Below are 18,956 nucleotides of genomic sequence, written 5' to 3' on the forward strand. Positions count from 1 at the left end.
CAGACCAGAATGAACAAAAGCTCTTATGGTGATACAGATTAAGTCATAGAATAGGAAAGCTTTAGGTCTGAAGAAAAAGGTCTCTACCTTTATTTTGACATGTAAGTTAGAAAGATAACATCAGAAGACACCCACTTAATTGTTAAACCAAACCAAATCACCAACACCAGAGGGGAAGTTCGACACCTCTGGGTGCAGTGGGGATTGTACCTGCTGGCCTTCATGTGGCCTCGATAGCCATTTCGTGACACTCTTGTCCCCGGACCGAGAGAATGGTACAACCTGTTCCTGTTGGATTCCATTATAAATTATATGTATTACATATACTTTTATTCACACAAACAGCATGACTGCTTAAACAGAATTTTTTTTGTGTGCGCATATCACAAAGCCACTTCTTCCACACAAGAAACAGAGGAAAATTATTTAGAAAAATGCATGCAGGGGTGGATACCACGATTTTTATTTCATCATACTCGTAATACTCAAGTGGTTTACCGGCACTGAAGAATAATACATTTTGAGAGCAAAGTCTGCACTTAGTTCTTAGAGGCTAAATCAATGTAAAGAAAGCATATTAATAAAACTTCTATGGCTTTAAGTTCTTACTCTAGATGTTATTACCAAAAAATTATTCAAATTCTATCAGTATGCACACACACAAGCTGCTGGGCTGAAAGAAATCAAAAGCACTAACAAAACAGGACTGACACTGCTTAAAATAGTGTTGTATTAAGTAACATTGAAGTAAGCTAAGCACCATTTCAATTCTCCCGTTCATACCAGCTTTAAACTTTACATATAAGCTCCCCATTTTAGAGTCCTTAAACTGATCTACACTGCCACCCTAGCCAGGACTTGTCTTCTAGACCTGCCTTTTGAATATTGCTTTGCTCCATGGAACCTTCTTTTTCTGGAACAGATCCCTCAGTTGACTGAATTCCATTTAAGTCAACACACACATACACTTTGTCCTCGCCTCCTATTTCTTAATCCATTTTTGTAGTTGCTTGCATTATGCTGAAAGACTGAAAATCAGCTCTAATTCTGCAGAAGCAGGCAGTTATGTACAAGATGATGAGAACTTTACAGGCAAAAACTCCTACATAATGTAAGTCTAACAATGTCACTTGTGAGAGGGGCTTGGTGTTAGCTGGACAGAGCTGATTTCTCAGCACGGGAAACCTAAACAAGTAGCAATGTCCTGTTTCACTCTGAGCTCAGAGCAGCATACAGCAGGCAGACAAAACAGTCTTAAAGAAGGGACACAGTAAAGGTCAGCAGCGTTACACAAGAAGAATGGGTTTTGTTTGTTTGGGTTTGTTTTTAAACCAGCTGAAGGTATTGCCTTTGCTGCAGGAATAATTATCGAAGATACACTAATGAATTGCCATCTATTCATCTATCCCACAATATGCCATCACTTGTTTTTAACTTAATTGATATTTTTGAATTTTATACATTTTTGCTTTTAAAATACATTCAAGATAGACATATAAAACAGTAATTAAGATGAAGGAAAGAAAACCATAAGATAAGCTGTATATTTGTGTGTATGTATATTTTGCATGCAAATGAAATACATTTTCTTCTCACCTTAAAGTTTTTTTTTTTGCATAACGAGGAGACTATCACTCTTGCATTCAAGCTATTTCAGGGACTTCTACACAGAGACACTCAGGATGACAATCAATGCAGTGTCACTTAGTATACTGCCCTTAACACAATGTAACTGTCAGGATTTGGAATTAAAATCCTTCAAGTTAATTTTGATTAGCCTAAAGGAACACCCCAATGCCAAAAGCTCTTAACTCAAGTTTCAAACTCAGTTTCTGTTGCACTTAAAAACAATCAATGACTCTAGTTCTCATCCCTTCCGCATTTCCCAGTTACAAGCAACAGGAGAGCCAAGAAAACCAAGAATATTTTATACAGTTCCTTCTGTTGCCTGGGGAATGGGTGTATGGAATATCCAATTACTTTCTGTTAGGCATATTATACAGATTTAAGCCCTCCTACCCAAAGATCCTGTTCCCAAATCACTGGGGAATGTTGAATTCCCACTCACATTGCATAGGAAGTAGTCCTTAATACCACTGGAAGTATCCCAATTTTGCCAGTAGCTGTTAGTTCCAGACGACAATGCCTCTCCCTCACTTGAAAACTCTTTTATAAGAATGAAAAAACAGTGTACAGGCCAAAACCAGAGAGACTCCCTCTCTCTAGCGACCTCAAATTTTAACATTCACATTTCAGTATATTACCTATTAAATTCCAAAACACGCTTCATCATTTTATAAACCAAGAAACAGACACAAGGTTGCCACGTGTGTCTAGGAATTTCACACATGATGTTCTGAATGTCTGTAAGGAACCCAATCCCTCTTCCTGGAAGCAGGCAAGAGAAGTCATCCTCAAAAGCATGCAACTTGAGAGTTCCCAAAGAGCTCTTAGGAGAGAGGAAAGCAGTGAAGGCAAGTGGAATTTGGAGGAGGAGGAATCTTCTGACACAATTGTTTGACATGGAGCAAATCTTTTTAGCTGGGAGGGGAGTTCAGGCCAGCCAGTTCTGACTACAACAGGGATGAAAAACCTCTGCTTCATCTCAGAAGTCCACACAATTCTGGCACGTGTTACCATTCTCTAAAACCAGGAGCTTAAGCCTGAACCTTACTAAAATTTTGAAGTTTCTCAGGCTACTTAAGGTAAAAGCACTCAGTTCACCACTTTGCCTAAGGTTTTCCCATGTAACTTCTTGGTTTTGAGAAATAACCTGAACTTGATGAATTCCGCAATGCAACAGGGAAGGAAAAGCAAGAAAACCTTCTGCATGTTGCAGGTTGCATCACTAGACAGATGCAAGTTAGAGATGTTTTCTGACCTGATTTTCTTTCTATGCTCATATGCAATGTTTTTATTTCTCATCTAATGGAATCCAAGGGCATTTCCTCATGTATGTAGTCACATTTATAGTGTGAGATATCAAAGAGTTCACCTCTGGCACTGAGATACTTTCAAAAATTTCTGTCACACATGTCTTCATAGCACAGTAGAAGTAGTCATCCATGGCAATTCTGAAGCCGAATTACCTGAAATTGAGTTATGGAAACAAACTACGCGCTGTATGGCACGTCTTACTGAGCTGTGGAAAGATGAAATTTCCATCTTTTACTGTATTAAACTACAGCTGTTCGTCTTTCTCCACATTCTCAAATACAACATGGGAAAGGTCTGAAGTGGGCAATGTCACCTGAGCATTTGCAGGTATTTGGATAAGGAGGAAGGTATTAATTCTGAATCACAAAATTAGACATTAGCAGAGGGCATTACTGTGCTTTCCCATGCAACGTGGGCAAGTAACAACAAAGTGAAGAGCAGACGGGAGAGACAAAGCGGTCACTGACAAGAACAAAGGGACCAAGAATGGATGAAATGTCTCAGGGAAAGTGAAAATGAGAAACAGACAGGTCACATGAATAGCATAGACAGGATCTGCAAATACATAAAACAGAAAAATCATTCAGGGTTTAATGGTACTCTGGCTGAGCTGTTCGGAAGAATGTGTGCTGAGCATTCAATTAGACAAAAGCCCTATTAGCTACTAACGAGCAGAAGCTACCTCTGCTGTTTTAACAGACTCAGTGAACGCACTACAGTTTACTGATATTCTTACATATAGAACAGTAAAATAAAGCGTCATTTTCAAGACAGAGTAAGTAGCAATGTCTGAATAGAGAAACGCAATTTCTGAGTGGCACTTTTTCTTACCTTTCAAACGCTGGCCAGGAAGTCTCTTCACTGAGTTCAGAACCATCGCTGCTACCTTGAAAAAGGTAAGAACGAATGACAGTTTATTTCATCATCTACAACCCAGCTACTTCAGTCATGTCTGTTTCTCCTCAGAATAGTAGATATTAGACCACAATGAAAATATTTTGTGATTTGCTTCAGGAATTTCATTTAAACCGAGGTAGAGATTTGAAGGAACTAGGTCTAGAGCAGTGCTAATAAATAGGAAAGGCATTTTCAAAATTTAACAAACATCCTAAATGCAGATTTGTCCAATTAACACAACAGTGTTGCCCTGAAGAATAATCTGTACAAAAGTAAGTCTGGATATCCACTGAGTAAACACAAAGTAAAGATGGAGGCAATAAAAATTCACACACAGCAGGGGTAATTCCAGCCAAGAGCCATTAAAATCTCAGCACAGACTGAAGTTCTGTCTGTGCAAAGTCCAAGAGAAAATACATGCTTTGATCTGCCAGCCAATTCAACTTAGATGCCTCTTTTCCAAACACTAGCTCAACATCCTCCTATTAACATGATCTGTAAGGGACAGTTGGGTCTCAGCTTATGCTGAACTTTTCCTAAAGGAAGGTCCCAACCTGGTTCACACTAACATTATTGTAAAAGGGATCTGCACAGGGTTAGAAGCTGAGAGACATAAAAGTGGTGTTCCAGTGGAGCTACTGGCTCCTAAGCTAGGTATAAAGGTCTGCACAAAGACAAGAACAATACTCAACAGATGAGTAATTATTTTCTGGAAGTGTCTTTAAGATTTTACATTCTCAGATCATTGACCCTTAAGTAGTCAACTGCTTAAAAGGTTACAGCAACAGGTAGCTTGCCCATAAAAGAAAAGTACAGTTACTTCTACTTCTGTGACTTCCTTTGTAGCTGTGAGGACAACGTACTGAAGAGCCACAGTTGCTACACCTGAGTACGTGTTCTTACTTCAAGTGATTGTCCGCACAAATTTAATCTATCAGCAAACAGCCATTCTGGTGCCACAAGGCACATAAGAAGTGGTTACAAAAATCAGCACAGTTTATATCCAACCCTTATTACTGTACAGATTTAGCTTTATATTAACAAGAACTAGAACTTTAATATGATTAGAGCTCTGTTTGATTGGGGCCCACATGATAGAAACCCACGTAACTAAAGCCCCCTAACAATACTGAATTATGAAGTAATTTTTTATATTTAAAGTAGGCTGATACATTAAAATTTTTTCTGTAATGACATTTTGATGGGAACTATATTAGCTTTGCTAAGAAAGTTATATTTCAAACACTGTACGAAGTACTGTGCAGAAAGATTTAAAAGCTACTGCTGCTTTTTAAGAATGCAGAATAATCTAGAGCAAAAGATCTGAAATGTCATATTTCAGAAAGTGACAATCCTTGTCACAGTATGAGTACACTTACAAAAGTTAAACGAATTTGGGGGATTCAAAAACAGACAGTTTCATTTAAAAAGTTAAACCTATACAGAAATTGCCACTTATACTTTTAAAAGCAATGATAATTTGGAAAAAAAGCGGGCCAAACATCACAGCTATTGATTTAACATTTATATTGATTCCTGTACAGGTCTTAAAAAAATGTAATAAAAACCTGGAAAAGGCTGAATTTTAGCATTTGACTAGCCCTCTAACATCTACATAGAACATGTCTAACATGGTATTTTTAGGTTCTAAAAAACTCTACATTTTTTTCACAACAAAAGTTCTGATACAAAAAAAACCACCTTTCCTGAAAAGCAAAAGAATATACATTACATTCCTCCCTCCAAAACAAAAGAGGTGAAAGGAACTGTTTTTAACTTACTAAAAGTTAGACGCCTAGCCAAATTCTGTTTAAACATTAAGTGCACTATTTGACTATCACCTCAACTGGAAATATTTCATTCATTCAGTACTTTAAAAATATATCACCTTCTTAAATTCTTCTCAAGTATGTACTCAATATTTGGGTTTTTCCAACAACCTCAAGCAGGTCTTCAGGTTAAACTTCATTAACAACTCCTAGGTAGTGTAAGTCCTTTCTATTAAGCAATGTTCTACACAAGTTTTGATTTTATGTAAGAAGCCACTTGACACAAACCACTATCTTCCTGGTTTTCTCTACTGCTAATAAAATTTAAAATTTCTTGTACAGGATTAAAAAAAGAAATCAGAGTTGTGTTTATCTTTACTGCATAACAGGAAGACTTTTTCCTATCTTAGGAATAACAGCAATTAGCAAAATGTTTTTTTCACTAACCACGCTGATGATCAACTTCTCAGATAAAGAGAAATTTTTAGTATTATTTCCACAGAGCTCTAGTACTGCAGCTGAATACAGACGCGAATTTTCTGTTCACGTATGTAGATGGGCATATACATATGCCTATGCTACAGCCACGCAAACAGCATGCGGCTAGGTTCCGAGTTATGCAATAGGGAATGACCACTGCATACCCAATCCCCTCCGGTCACAGCATCCACTCCCTGCTTGAAGTCTGAGGATATTGAGCATTTAACACAGGCTTCCTTTATTCAGAAGTTAGTCCCAAAACTTAAACAGGTGTTAATATAAACAAACCAACCCCAAAGAGTTTAAAAAGTATTCAGACTAAAAATTCTTTTGGCTCCAGTTACATGGTGTTTCTAGAGCTCTAGACACTATAGATCATGAGTGACCCGAATCTAAAACAGAAAAAAAATTGGTCTGGAGATCTGAAAATCAATTGCCGTAGCACAGTACAGCCCAGCTAACATCATGGAGGTGGACTCCATGCCCTGAAGGTTATGTTCTGCTTTGCTGAGTCTGTGACTATACTGAAAATCCTCAGTTTTATTTGAACTAGTTCATTACCATTTAACTATTGTACAACAAAGTTTAAGTAGCTCAACTTTCACTTGCTAGTTAACCAAGTAAGAATGGTGTAAAGACTGGCAAATGGCTCAAGCGATATTCTGCCAGAGAATCAACACAAACATCTAATATGCCATCACCGATAAGCAGTTTCATCATGAAAAGCTAACAAAGGCAAATAACCAAATGGATAAGACAGGGCAGAAACAGGGGTTTTGTACGGCTGCATAAATCACAAAAAAACCCAGACCATAGGCCCTAAACCAAACAATACTAATAAGGATTAGGGAAGATATGAAGTACTAAAACTCCTGTATGTCCCCCCCTCTTCCTCTCAAATCCAGGCACCTACATGTGCATTTTTAACCTAAAGCATTATACAGTTTTTATATTTACCCTAGCACTAAAGTAGGAGCTCACAATAGCAAAATGGGGTATCCACATTTAGGGCAAGAGACATCTATATATTAATTTAAATGGAATATTAAAAAAACCAAACGTATTTGTTCTGCCTGAAACCCTACCCGAACTTTGATCTTCTGACGCAGGCTGCTGATGACTCAGAGTCCTAAACACCTGGACACTACTCTACAGGGTAAGGAATCAAACAACATTGGCTGTGTAGAGTTCGTCCCTACTGTAAAGGCTGCCAAAAACCTGAAAGTAAATGCATACACTGTATACCTACACCTACACTTCATTTATTTAAAGAGAAATATAATCCCTTGTAGAATTCAACTACTTCAAGATGGTGACTTAATAAAGGAATTCATTAAAATGCTGATATTCTTGTATGCATTTTAGACCATTTTTGGCTTAAAAATGCACTGTTATTACAAAGGCACTCCCTTACATTCACTCACAGTGATTTAAAATACCTTTCTTTGACTCTGCAGCATTAATTTCTCTGATTGAATTAGAATAGAGGCTCAAGTTATTCTCAAGGGCTTGGAGCACACAGATGAAGGCAAATACTTAAGTTCCTTAGTTCTTCCAGAGCTTTCATCCACATCATTGTAGATTAGGAAAAATAAGTGGAAGAAAAATAGTTTGAGAAAGAAAACACTCCAAAGTTAGAACAGAATTTTTATCCAACACTGCTACAACCATAATCCATAAACATGTTTTCTTTGAATTTTTAAACACCTAAAATTACATTCTCAATTTCAGTCAAGTATTTCTGTGTTCTTACTTTGACATCTATTCTTAAGCGGTATACATGTGAGACTGCACCCTTGAGAAAACACCTCCTAAGCAAAATGACTTTGCACCCGGCACATTAAGTGGTGTAAGAGGAGAAAAGCCACACAGACACAATATATGAAAAGAAGGGTCTATTTTACACCGTCCCTGTACCTCTACAGAATTATTTGGACAACTGAGGCGAACCATAAGAAATGCTGGAAATCCAAAACTTCTCAGAACATTAATAAAGGTGAGTGAGCACTGCTGCAGAGATACTTAAGAGAACGCTTACGGAAGAAAAGAGTATTTTAAAAGTATAAGAAAATCAGAGTATTAGAAAACTGTGTATTCTTAAAATCTAATGAATAAAAGGAAGTTTCATGCTATTTCTGAGTTGAACCACAAACTAAGTAAAAGCATCTTAATTTATCCTACTTTCAAGTGAGGAGGTGACAGCAGGCAAGTACATGCATGCAGGAGAACAGCTGGGAAGAGTGTGCAGGTGGTTCCTTCAACCCAGCCAGGAGCAACACTCAGTCCTCCAAAGGGCAAGCTCACTCTTTTGAAAGAGTATTACAGCAACCTCACCAAAACACAGCAATTGCACAACAAAACTATAGTAGCTTTAAGACTTACTGATAGCAAGGAGTGGGGGTTTTGCAATGAACTTTCACTGTGAAGTAAAGGAATGTGACCCATTTTACTCAAAGCAGATATTCTGGATCGTCTGCACAAAATATATTTTCAGTGGCATTCACCTGTCCATATTATCGTGTGTTATCTGTCAAAACTCTCTTTGCAGTCAACAGAAATAAAGTGAGGTTTTTAAGGACACAAGTCTTACAGCCTCTTTTTAGCCACCCACCTAAGAATGAGATGAATCAATATCCCTGAAGAGCTTAATTCTCCATGTGATCATAAAGAGCTCCAAATGACTAGCTCAAATGCAGCTGTCTAAATTATGACCATCTAAAACTTAGAAACTATTTCCTCTTGTTACATTCCTGAATTCAAGAGAACATTTCCCATCTGATATTGTATATATGACTGGTCAAGTGTTTCTTCTTTCTAATTAGGATAGCCTTGACACTGCTGGAAAAAGTTTTTTCACTTTTGTTAAGGTAACAAGCACCTATGATATAAAGTAAAATGGCAACAGAACCAGATGTCCATCATCACTTCAAGGTGTGTTTTTAGTTTAGACACACATGCACTGTTGAATTAACTGCTCAGTTTTAGTCTGATTATGTGTAGAACAGAATTTCAGCCAGTCCTGAATCTCTAACTGATCTCTACCACAGATTAAAAGCTGCTATCATAGAGGTAAATGAAGAAATCCAAGTGGAAGAGTCCTTATGTATCTGAAGAAGTTGGTGTGGTCACCACTGGAAAAAGAAACCGTACTCTGATGAATCTTCATAACATGCCTATAAATGGCTTTACTGAATCGTAAATGGACTACAGTGATCTGTTAACAGCACAGGCGACTCGGACACGTGGCCTGATAAAAAAAATGCACGAACTCACATACTCTTAATGATTTAGATAAAGCATCATAATGGCGCAGTGCTGCCCTCAAACCTCCTACGGACACTATAGTTACGTTGCTGCTTTTTTGATTTTTGATATAGAGGCAGATTATATCAGATCCTCCAATGTGAAAGGACTGGACAGGTCTGAACGTTTCCGAGCCCTCTAAACACAAGAATGATTTAAAGTAGTATTATAGTCATTTTTAGGTCACTTTCAAGCTGCTGGAATAACAGAAACACTGTCCATATTTTGAAGAGGGATCATTTATCCAAAAAGTTAAGTCCTATATAGGCTTACGTATAAGAAAACGTAGTCCTGTTTCTACAGCAACAGATTTAAATCCGCATTTACGGGCAAGGTGAGCAATAACATTCTTTTCAGTACACACATTCTGAAGAAGTTTTCTTGACCATCTTTTGAAGTTGTGTTGTAGAATACTGTAAACCTCCTCTCTGCTGCAGTGACTGTACTATTTCCAAGTACTAAGTAAACAGACTACTTCAAACATGGAGGAACTTAGCAGCTTCAATCAACTTCCTTAAATACTGCTGAAGCAGCAGTACAGATCGCCAGACAACTTAAATTTTCAAAAATGCTTCAGTAATAGATACTGCAAGCCTCCAGAACTTACTCTCTTCCTCCGTATGTATTTTTAGCACCTCTACTAATCTTCTGTGTCACTGGCATTTTCATAATGAAGAAGCAGCAAAAATAACATTGATGCTAGACTTTCAAGAGTGACAAAATTAAAGTATCCAAGTATGGGGAGGCTGGAAGTGGAAGAGAATGGGAGAGGGAAAGTTCTAACCACAAATTATGATCTTACACAAAATGCATATGGTTGCTGTTTTACAAGTAATTTATAAGTCTTCTAATGTGGCAATTTTGTCCCAACTTGTAAGGGTGACTACATCAAGTCAATACGGTCATGCCTGAGCTAAGCAAGAGAACAGAGCTGAAAAATTCAGAGATGAGACAAAACAGGAAAACCTTGTACTCTCCAAAATGTCCAGATGGTGACTGGTTTCTAACTGTACCCTCCAGTCCCCTACCACGGAAGAAGAGGAGCAACACCAGTTGTATCATTTCGGGGGATATAAAAAAATAATCTGCTTTTTCGTAATTTGTCAGCATGTAGCTCACGTTGTATAAATTAGGATGTCCTTCTCCACCTATATTTCTCAAGTTTATTCTAAAAGATAATTATTTCAGAATAGTACCACTGCCTGTACAATTGCCAAGTAATCATGCTAAGGTCTTTATTAAAAGACCATGTACTGCAGGGGTATGTTTACAGCTCCTACCTATTGAAATTCCGCTAGAAAGGGTGGAGCTTTCTGCCTGCCCTCGGGATGGGACATGAGGCTCCATGACGCTGTCATCCAGTAGGTGCCTTGGTCCTGCGTTGGGGAATGTTGCGCTTTTAAATTCAGCCGTATTCATTTTGTGTATGAAACTAGAAATGAACAAGGATAAAAATTGTTACAACATTATCTCTGATACATTTCAAAAGCTGTTGCTCTAAAATCCTGAAGGACTGTATGCAGTGTTTTCTGAATGCAAAACTAAATTATGGCTCCAGTCATGAGCAACTGTGTACAAATTGTACTATCTGCAGGAATTCCTAGTTTTAAATCTGGAACAAAGAGAAAGTCAGGAATACTTCAAAAATACATTAAATATCCTAGGGTATTTCTGTCTTACTACAACACATAATTGAACTGCAGAATTTCATTCTAGCTCACAAAAGGTAAACTTACACAATGTAAGTTAAGAGATCACTAACTGAGTAGCTACAACCTTGCATTTTTGAAAGATGACAAAGGAATTGATGGTACAAAGATTAAGATATTAATTAGAAGTACACCTAAATAGAAAAAACCTGAAGCTTTTACTGTAGAAAGTGATACGAAAGTCTACGAAGGAGGTCTTATCATAAAAATACCAATAAAGTAATAATTTCAGTTCATATTTGAAAGATTTACACTGGCATTGAGTTGCTGTGATAGTTTTGTCATTCAGAAAGAGCCTATTTTGGCTAACTCATTGGCTTTTCTTTTCATCATAACAGCCACACAGTCTTCCTATCCTGACTAATTCTCTTTTGCTGGGAGATGACCGCTACAGTTCTGAGTTCGATCTCTTGCCACAAATCATGCTACTTCTTAAAAGCAAAGCTTTTGTATTGAAAGATGATACATCACAGAGCTCAGGTTAAATAAAATGCTGACTTGTATCCCAGACTGTGACATTTCCTGTGCCCATGTGGTATCAGGTTCCTAGGCGAAGGGGGTGTTGGTGGTAGCAAAGCTCCTTCAGCCGCCACATTTTTGCGTCCACTTTGTGGAGATGCTCCAACTTCAAAGCCTGGGAACAAAAAAGACATTACTTCTGAATAAATTCTGCATTACTGTCAGGGTTTCTTCTAAGAGAACTGTGGAAGAGTTGCACAAAACTTCCTAAATTCGATTTGTAAGAAACAGCCTGTAATAAAACTCATTGATATACTCCTATTGATAAATAAAAAACCTGTACTTGGTTTTTTTGCACAGGATTAAAAACAAACACACTTCTTTCAAATAGACCATCTAGTTACAAGTATTTTGTATGTCCTAAAGGTTGCTGCATTAGCTACATTCAACAGGTCCCATTCATTCTACGTTTTGAAACTCCTGCCTTCAACCACTTTTGGCATTGATCAAAAATAATGTACGTTTTTGGAAGCAGATTATACCATGAGTAGTTTAGATGAAGGCCTTTCTGTCTAGACGCAAAGAATGAATATTTAATAGCTCTTCACCCCAAATGACACTAACTAGTTGGTGCCACAATACATACAAGAACCTAAAAAACTGACTCAATTCATTGAAAGATCACTTTAGACTTTTTATTACAAATATACAGTGTTTATACTTCACACGTCTTTATTAGCCTCAGGCAAATATTTTCCACGTTTGCAACTCCAGAATAATGCATTTGACAACCTCAAGTCTTCTCACATTAAGCATTTACCTACTAAGTCTTCTCTGGAAGCGGCAGAGTGCGGGGTGCTGGTCCCTGGTTCTATCTTTAACGAAAGTCTGCATTAAAGAAGCATTAAAAATTACTTTATGAGGAAACAGAAGCATATAAAAGTAAGTTTGAGAAAAATTAGTTTTTTGAATTTACAATTGAAAGTTGCTTATTTCTATAATTGCAAGAAACATTGAAGTTAATACAAACCACGCACAGTTATCTTCAGCACGCACTATTTCCAAACCTTCTTTTTTTCTGGACAGAAAACCCCCTACTACTGTGACAGGGCCCGCAGTTCAAAAAATGACATGCTAAGGCATCATGCAGTAAGTGAGCCTATTGCTTCCATTCACATAGACCAGGGCTGGCTTGCGATACCATGCTGAAGGAGGTCCAGACTCAACAGCAAAACCTCGGCTACGGCACAGCCCTGCAAGCCCTTCTGCATCAGGGCACCTGACGTGGCTGGCACAGCTGGCCACAAGCAGCCAAACAGCCACCACTCGCCATCTTCACCCTCTGTGACAGCAAAAACTCAGTCTACGCTGTTAAAAAGCTGTGGTCAAGCCACATTGTGGAAGGAGCAGGGAAGAGGCCGTTGCTCAGCATTGGCACCACCCTCCAGGAGAAACACAGTCACACACGAGGCAGGACCTACACACGTCTGGGACTGCCAACACATACGTGAAACTCAGTGGCAATACCACTACTCTGGCAGAAAAACTAGGAAGAATGAAAAGTACAGAACTGCCCCTCACCTCAGCTAAAGTATTTATTCCTACTACACTTCATATTTTAAATTTTTCTATAAAGTGCACTTGCATGCAGCACCAAGCCTTTTGTCTTTACTTTTCTAAAAGCCAAAATCCTTCTTCTGTGTTTTGAGAAATACATTATCAAGCAGACTGCATCCATAATTCAAGATTTGTCTGTAGCAGGCACTTAAATGCTATTTCCAACTGTACCACCAAGAGGGCAGACTCCAGGAAGATCAAACATATCTTGTTCACACAATCAGCAGAACTAGAATCTTTGAAATTAGCAGGGTTGGAAATGCATCTACTTAATTTCGGGTAGAAAAAGTTTGAACTTTGGCAGCTCCTCTCCCTCTCACCCACAGAGAGTTTAGCAACGATTCATTACAAATTATAAATTTTGCTGTTTAAAGTAAAATAAAATCCTTTAGGAAGGAAAAAAAAAAGTATTCAAGTCACAACGGCTGTTCTTTAAACTCAGCATTTTTGCAAACACCTCAGGGGATAAAAAGTATAATAGTCACTTGTAGTAAGAAAAGTTCTTCAAAATACACTCCTCCCTCATAAAATGTTCAGTCTGAAGACGTACAAAACCCACAGGCATAAAAACAGACTTTCTGAATAGCAGCCATGTTTCTGCATTACGTGCAATTGTCTCCGTTTATTTCCCTGCTATCAAAACGTGGGTTGTACAGGAGGAAGAAACCGTAGTTCCTTCAGCAATAAGATTTCCCTAGTAGCGAGTCCCACCTAGTGAAGGTGGAGGAAGGTGGAGTGTGGAATTCATGAAAACAATACGTCACCAAGCAGCAGACACTGCAGTTAAAAAAAACAGGGTTTGTTTTTTCCTTTTTTTTTTTTCTTTCCCCTCCAAATGTTTGACCACAGCATTTTACTCTCAGTGGTAACCAAGCAATATTTTCAAAAACAGGCTATAGGACATATCAGCAAAAAGGTAAAGTCAGATGCTTGCATACAAACACACAGAGAACAATTTACAAATCTTAGAAGGGAAGCCAAGCATCTGAGGCCTTGTTAACTGCTCTTTGACACAAACTGAAGGGTCCCCAACTGCCGCCTTCAGTAAATCCAAGTTAGGGCTATTAAATGGTAAAGCGCATCTGTTCCTCTAGAGCGCATACCCCTTCCACCATTCAAATGTAGCTACACAAGGAACCAATTCACAGAATCACAGAATCACAGAATAGTAGGGGTTGGAAGGGACCTCTGTGGGTCATCTAGTCCAACCCCCCCGCCGAAGCAGGGTCACCTACAGCAGGCTGCACAGGACCTTGTCCAGGCGGGTCTTGAATATCTCCAGAGAAGGAGACTCCACAACCTCCCTGGGCAGCCTGTTCCAGTGATCCGTCACCCTCAGAGGGAAGAAGTTCCTCCTCATGTTCAGACGGAACTTCCTGTGCCTCAGTTTGTGCCCATTGCCCCTTGTCCTGTCACTGGGCACCACTGAAAAGAGCTTGTCCCCATCCTCCTGACACCCACCCTTCAGATATTTGTAGGCATTTATAAGGTCCCCTCGCAGCCTTCTCCAGGCTGAACAAGCCCAGTTCCCTCAACCTCTCCTCGTAGTGGAGATGCTCCAGTCCCCTCACCATCCTCGTAGCCCTCCGCTGGACTCTCTCCAGTAGCTCTTCATCTTTCTTGAACTGGGGAGCCCAGAACTGGACACAGTACTCCAGATGAGGCCTCATCAGGGCAGTGTAGAGGGGAAGGAGAACCTCCCTCCTCCTGCTAGCCACACTCTTCTTGATGCACCCCAGGATCCCATTGGCTTTCTTGGCAGCCAGGGCACACTGCTGGCTCATGGTTAACCTGTCGTCCACCAGGACACCCAGGTCCCTCTCCGCAGAGCTGCTCTCCAGCAGGTCCACCCCAAGCCTGTACTGGTGCATGAGGTTGTTCCTCCCCAGGTGCAGGACCCTGCACTTGCCCTTGTTGAACCTCATCAGGTTCCTCTCTGCCCAGCTTTCCAGCCTATCCAGGTCACGCTGAATGGCAGCACAGCCTTCTGGTATGTCTACCACACCTCCCAGTTTGGTGTCATCAGCAAACTTGCTGAGGGTACATTCTAACTCTTCATCCAGGTAGTTGATGAAGAAGTTAAACAAGACTGGGCCCAGTACTGACCCCTGGGGGACACCACTTGTCACCAGCCTCCAACTAGACTCAGCGCCGCTGATGACAACCCTCTGAGTTCTGCCATTCAGCCAGTTCTCTATCCACTTCACCGACCACTCATCCAGCCCACACTTCCTCAGCTTCCCTAGGAGGATATCATGGGAGACTGTGTCGAAAGCCTTGCTGAAGTCAAGGTAGACAACATCCACGGCTCTCCCTTCATCTACCCAGCCAGTCATGTCATCGTAGAAAGCTATCAGATTGGTCAGGCATGATTTCCCTTTGGTGAATCCATGCTGACTACTCCTGATAACCTTCTTTTCTTCCACTTGCTTCATGATGGCCTCCAGGATAAGCTGCTCCATCACCTTTCCCGGGATGGAGGTGAGGCTGACCGGCCTGTAGTTCCCTGGGTCCTCCTTCTTGCCCTTTTTGAAGATTGGAGTGACATTGGCCTTTCTCCAGTCCTCGGGCACCTCTCCTGTCCTCCAGGAATTCAACACAAGGGAGGTGACAAACTTCCCGGGTGGGCAGGATGAGAACGGGTGGGGAACCTCGTCAAGCAGATCAGCCAGGGAACAAAAACTTTCTTCATATGCAACAGATTTGCTTTAGGTTTTTTCCTGTCCTCAGGGCTTGTTCCTGTCTCTTACCAGAGATTTCCATTCCCCCAGTTTTGCTGGAAGCCAAGTCACTTAATTCAGTAATCTTTTAATTAAGGAAGTAGAAAGCTCTGTTTTGGGTGGTATGCTGGGAGGAATGGTTGGGACACCAATGGACAGTATCTTGCCTCTCAAGAAGCAAGTGTTTACATTTCACTTACACTGTATAACCTAATCAAAGAGAAAAATATAAATGAAAGTGCAATACATATGAAAACGAAAGCCTTAAGTTGCCCTCAGTAAGAACCTGGGATGGGACGCGCAGCTGATTTTGGTCTGATGAAAAGTGACATACGCTATCTCCAATCATGGGATCCATCTTACTGACTGAACAGTGTTACACGTGAGCCAGAAGTACAGAGTCTTCGTTAGCAAACACTCCAAGGCATCTGCAGATCAGATCCACGGAGCAAACAGACCTGAAAGCTAGGGCTTGATGCAGTCAGGCACAGAAAAGAACGCAGACATGCCACCCAGCACGCTGAACATGGCCTGGAGAGGTGGACCTCACTACTTGCAGCTGCTGTATCCGAGACGCATAATCCCACAGTACAAGTGCAATCTTAAAAGTGACAGGCTCTGTTACAAAAGTTATTTTGTAATGAGTTACAGTCAGTCATAGCATTTCATACTTACTTGTAGTTATCATCTTCTACAAACTTTTGCAGTTCTTCTATGTACTGAACTGAGTTTAGATATTTTTGGACATGAGGCAACAGAGGAATATCTGGAGAACAGATGACATTCATTATCACTGTACCATTCCTTGGTAAGCAAAGTTATTTCCCAGAACCTATTTAAACAGAATCAGATCTCTTGCCTTTTTACGTGAGATGGAGATACAAACTACAATCCCTACACATGCTGAAATTTTTGTCCCTCATAGCAATTCTCAGGTGTTGAGCTGACGTTCCCCACACCCATAAAGCCAGGTGCGTATCCTCCTGGAGCTGCTCTGCTTACCAGAGGATATGTAAGGGAAAAGTGAGAGAATGCCCCTGGCCAAACTGAAGGCCCAAATGTGGAACGGGGAGGGCTGTATCCAAGGACTCCTTCACAGCCCACGCTCTCATTATATTGAGCTTTCAGTGAAGCCACAACCCTGTGCTAATTCACAGCCTTACAACTTTTCTAGAACTTGGAGAGGACTGTGAGGGAAACCACCTTTGAAGAAAAAAATACATTATCTGATCCATGAACAGAAATATAAATGTCCAAAAGACAAGCTGAACATATTTTATTACCTCCAGTAAAAGTACTACTCCAAAAGCTATCCTACTACTTTTAGAATTCATAGTCATAAAGTTAAGAAACACAGGGATACAAGCTTATAACATACTAGTAAAACTACTGGTAAGTACAATGCACTCCAAATTTTCCATTAGAAAATACGTACTGTAAAAATGCATGTACTGTAAGAAAAGGGAAGTTTTATTCTGTGTCTTCACACTAACACTGTCATAACGAACAACACCAGAATAAACTTAGACTTTTGGGCTGAGAGGGTGAGGGAGGGCATTAATGGCATTCAAATGGGTTGGGTCTTACTTACATTGCATTACCGAAGACAAATATTAAAAGCTTTTAAAGTTGTTCTCTTTAATACTGCAATATTTACACACTAGCTTACCATATTCACATGACTGCTGTAAATCTGAGATAATTCGAAGAATGTTGTTCATTAAATTTGTTCTTTGCTCGCTTTCCAGAATGCTCCCTGTTGATGGGTAGGCAGAGTCAATATACGTCAAGTCTGACAGATAAATACCTGAATAAGATCAGAATGAAAAGTTTCTTCATTTAGTGTCTCACATTTAGCAGAAAAAAAAAAATCTCATAAACAGTATTTTGAAGAGTTTTTGCTTTCATTGACTGATGTGCATGCGGGTTGAGAACAGCATTGCCTCAGAATCGTATTTTGGATTCACCTGAGAAATCCTTTCGACAAGATCTCCGAGAGCATTCAGACCTCAAACAGTAATAATGCTTGGACTTACAGGAAAGCGCATCACCATGCCACCCTTGTCTGTGACTGAATTCGCACTCTCCTCAATCACTTAATCCTTAGTTTTGTCAGCTTTATCTCAGCTGTATCTGCAGATGCTGAGGGTAGAAGTAGAGCTAGGTTTCTGTGTGCAAGCTTTCATCCTCTGTATGACAAATCTCAGTGGCAGGCAGGGAGAATCCATCCCTCCTGCATCACACTAGGCAGGTACTAGCTGACTTTGTCTTTAACAGTGTCATCATTTCTAAATCTAAAAGTAATTACAAGGACATGTGCAACTACTTACAAGCCTAACCTTCTGCCATATCACCATTTCACTATTCCCTTGACAAATATGAAGCATACTAAACACACAACGCTAAAATACATGACCAAAATTACTAATGATTTTAGCAAGTCTATTACTTCATTCCTCCAATTCAGCAATTAAAAAAAATAACAGAAAGAAAAATCATATTAACTATAACTCTTCAAGTTGACTAGAAACTCAAACTCAACTTGCAGCAATATGGGAAAAATTAACTAGGCAAAACTCGCACTCAGACTGAAGCGCAGCATGAATTCTGCAGTTCCTATTAATTACAACTCCAAAGATCCAACAGCCTTACAGATAAGTCTCTTCAAGTCTTCTACCTGCTTTCTCCCCCCCGACCATAACCTCACTACTCTGTCAATCCCTTGATCATGTACACGAAAATCTTCCTCCTTACACACTAATGCTGTAGATAAACCGCTTAATTCTAAATGCAACTCCATTTCTTGAACTTCACCCAAAGGCTAATCATTTTTGTCTCAACTAAACGAAACACATCCTAACCAGCTCTGCTATGCAAAGGAATTGCTCTTCAGCCCCTGGATCTTCCACAAGATATCCAAATTAAAAAATATACCAACTTAGATAGTATTTTTGAGAAACTTATTTCAGTAACAAAGAATTTCTAAAATTGTATTTTCCATCACTCTCAGACTTGTATAACCAGAATCATAACAAGAAGTTTCGCTTTGCAGGTGGAAGGCTATT

At 39.6% G+C, this 18,956-nt stretch overlaps 1 protein-coding gene across 8 annotated transcripts in view; it reads right to left on the minus strand.

Annotated features, from left to right (window-relative positions):
* The window catches only part of RALGPS2 (Ral GEF with PH domain and SH3 binding motif 2), a 124,279-nt gene that overhangs the window by 19,583 nt on the left and 85,740 nt on the right, over positions 1-18,956 (minus strand). For 7 of the 8 annotated variants that reach the window (XM_075422563.1, XM_075422570.1, XM_075422569.1 and 4 more), the window contains 7 exons: positions 17,561-17,698; positions 16,567-16,657; positions 12,375-12,442; positions 11,594-11,729; positions 10,667-10,818; positions 3,769-3,823; positions 211-288 (listed from right to left, as the gene is read on the minus strand). In XM_075422563.1, coding sequence (XP_075278678.1) covers positions 211-288; positions 3,769-3,823; positions 10,667-10,818; positions 11,594-11,729; positions 12,375-12,442; positions 16,567-16,657; positions 17,561-17,698 — 718 coding nt within the window. The remainder of the gene's footprint in view (positions 1-210; positions 289-3,768; positions 3,824-10,666; positions 10,819-11,593; positions 11,730-12,374; positions 12,443-16,566; positions 16,658-17,560; positions 17,699-18,956) is intronic. The other variant, XM_075422564.1, reaches the window with a different exon arrangement.

This window comes from Opisthocomus hoazin, chromosome 6 (genome assembly GCF_030867145.1).
Source record: "Opisthocomus hoazin isolate bOpiHoa1 chromosome 6, bOpiHoa1.hap1, whole genome shotgun sequence".
Taxonomy (NCBI): Eukaryota; Metazoa; Chordata; class Aves; order Opisthocomiformes; family Opisthocomidae; genus Opisthocomus; species Opisthocomus hoazin.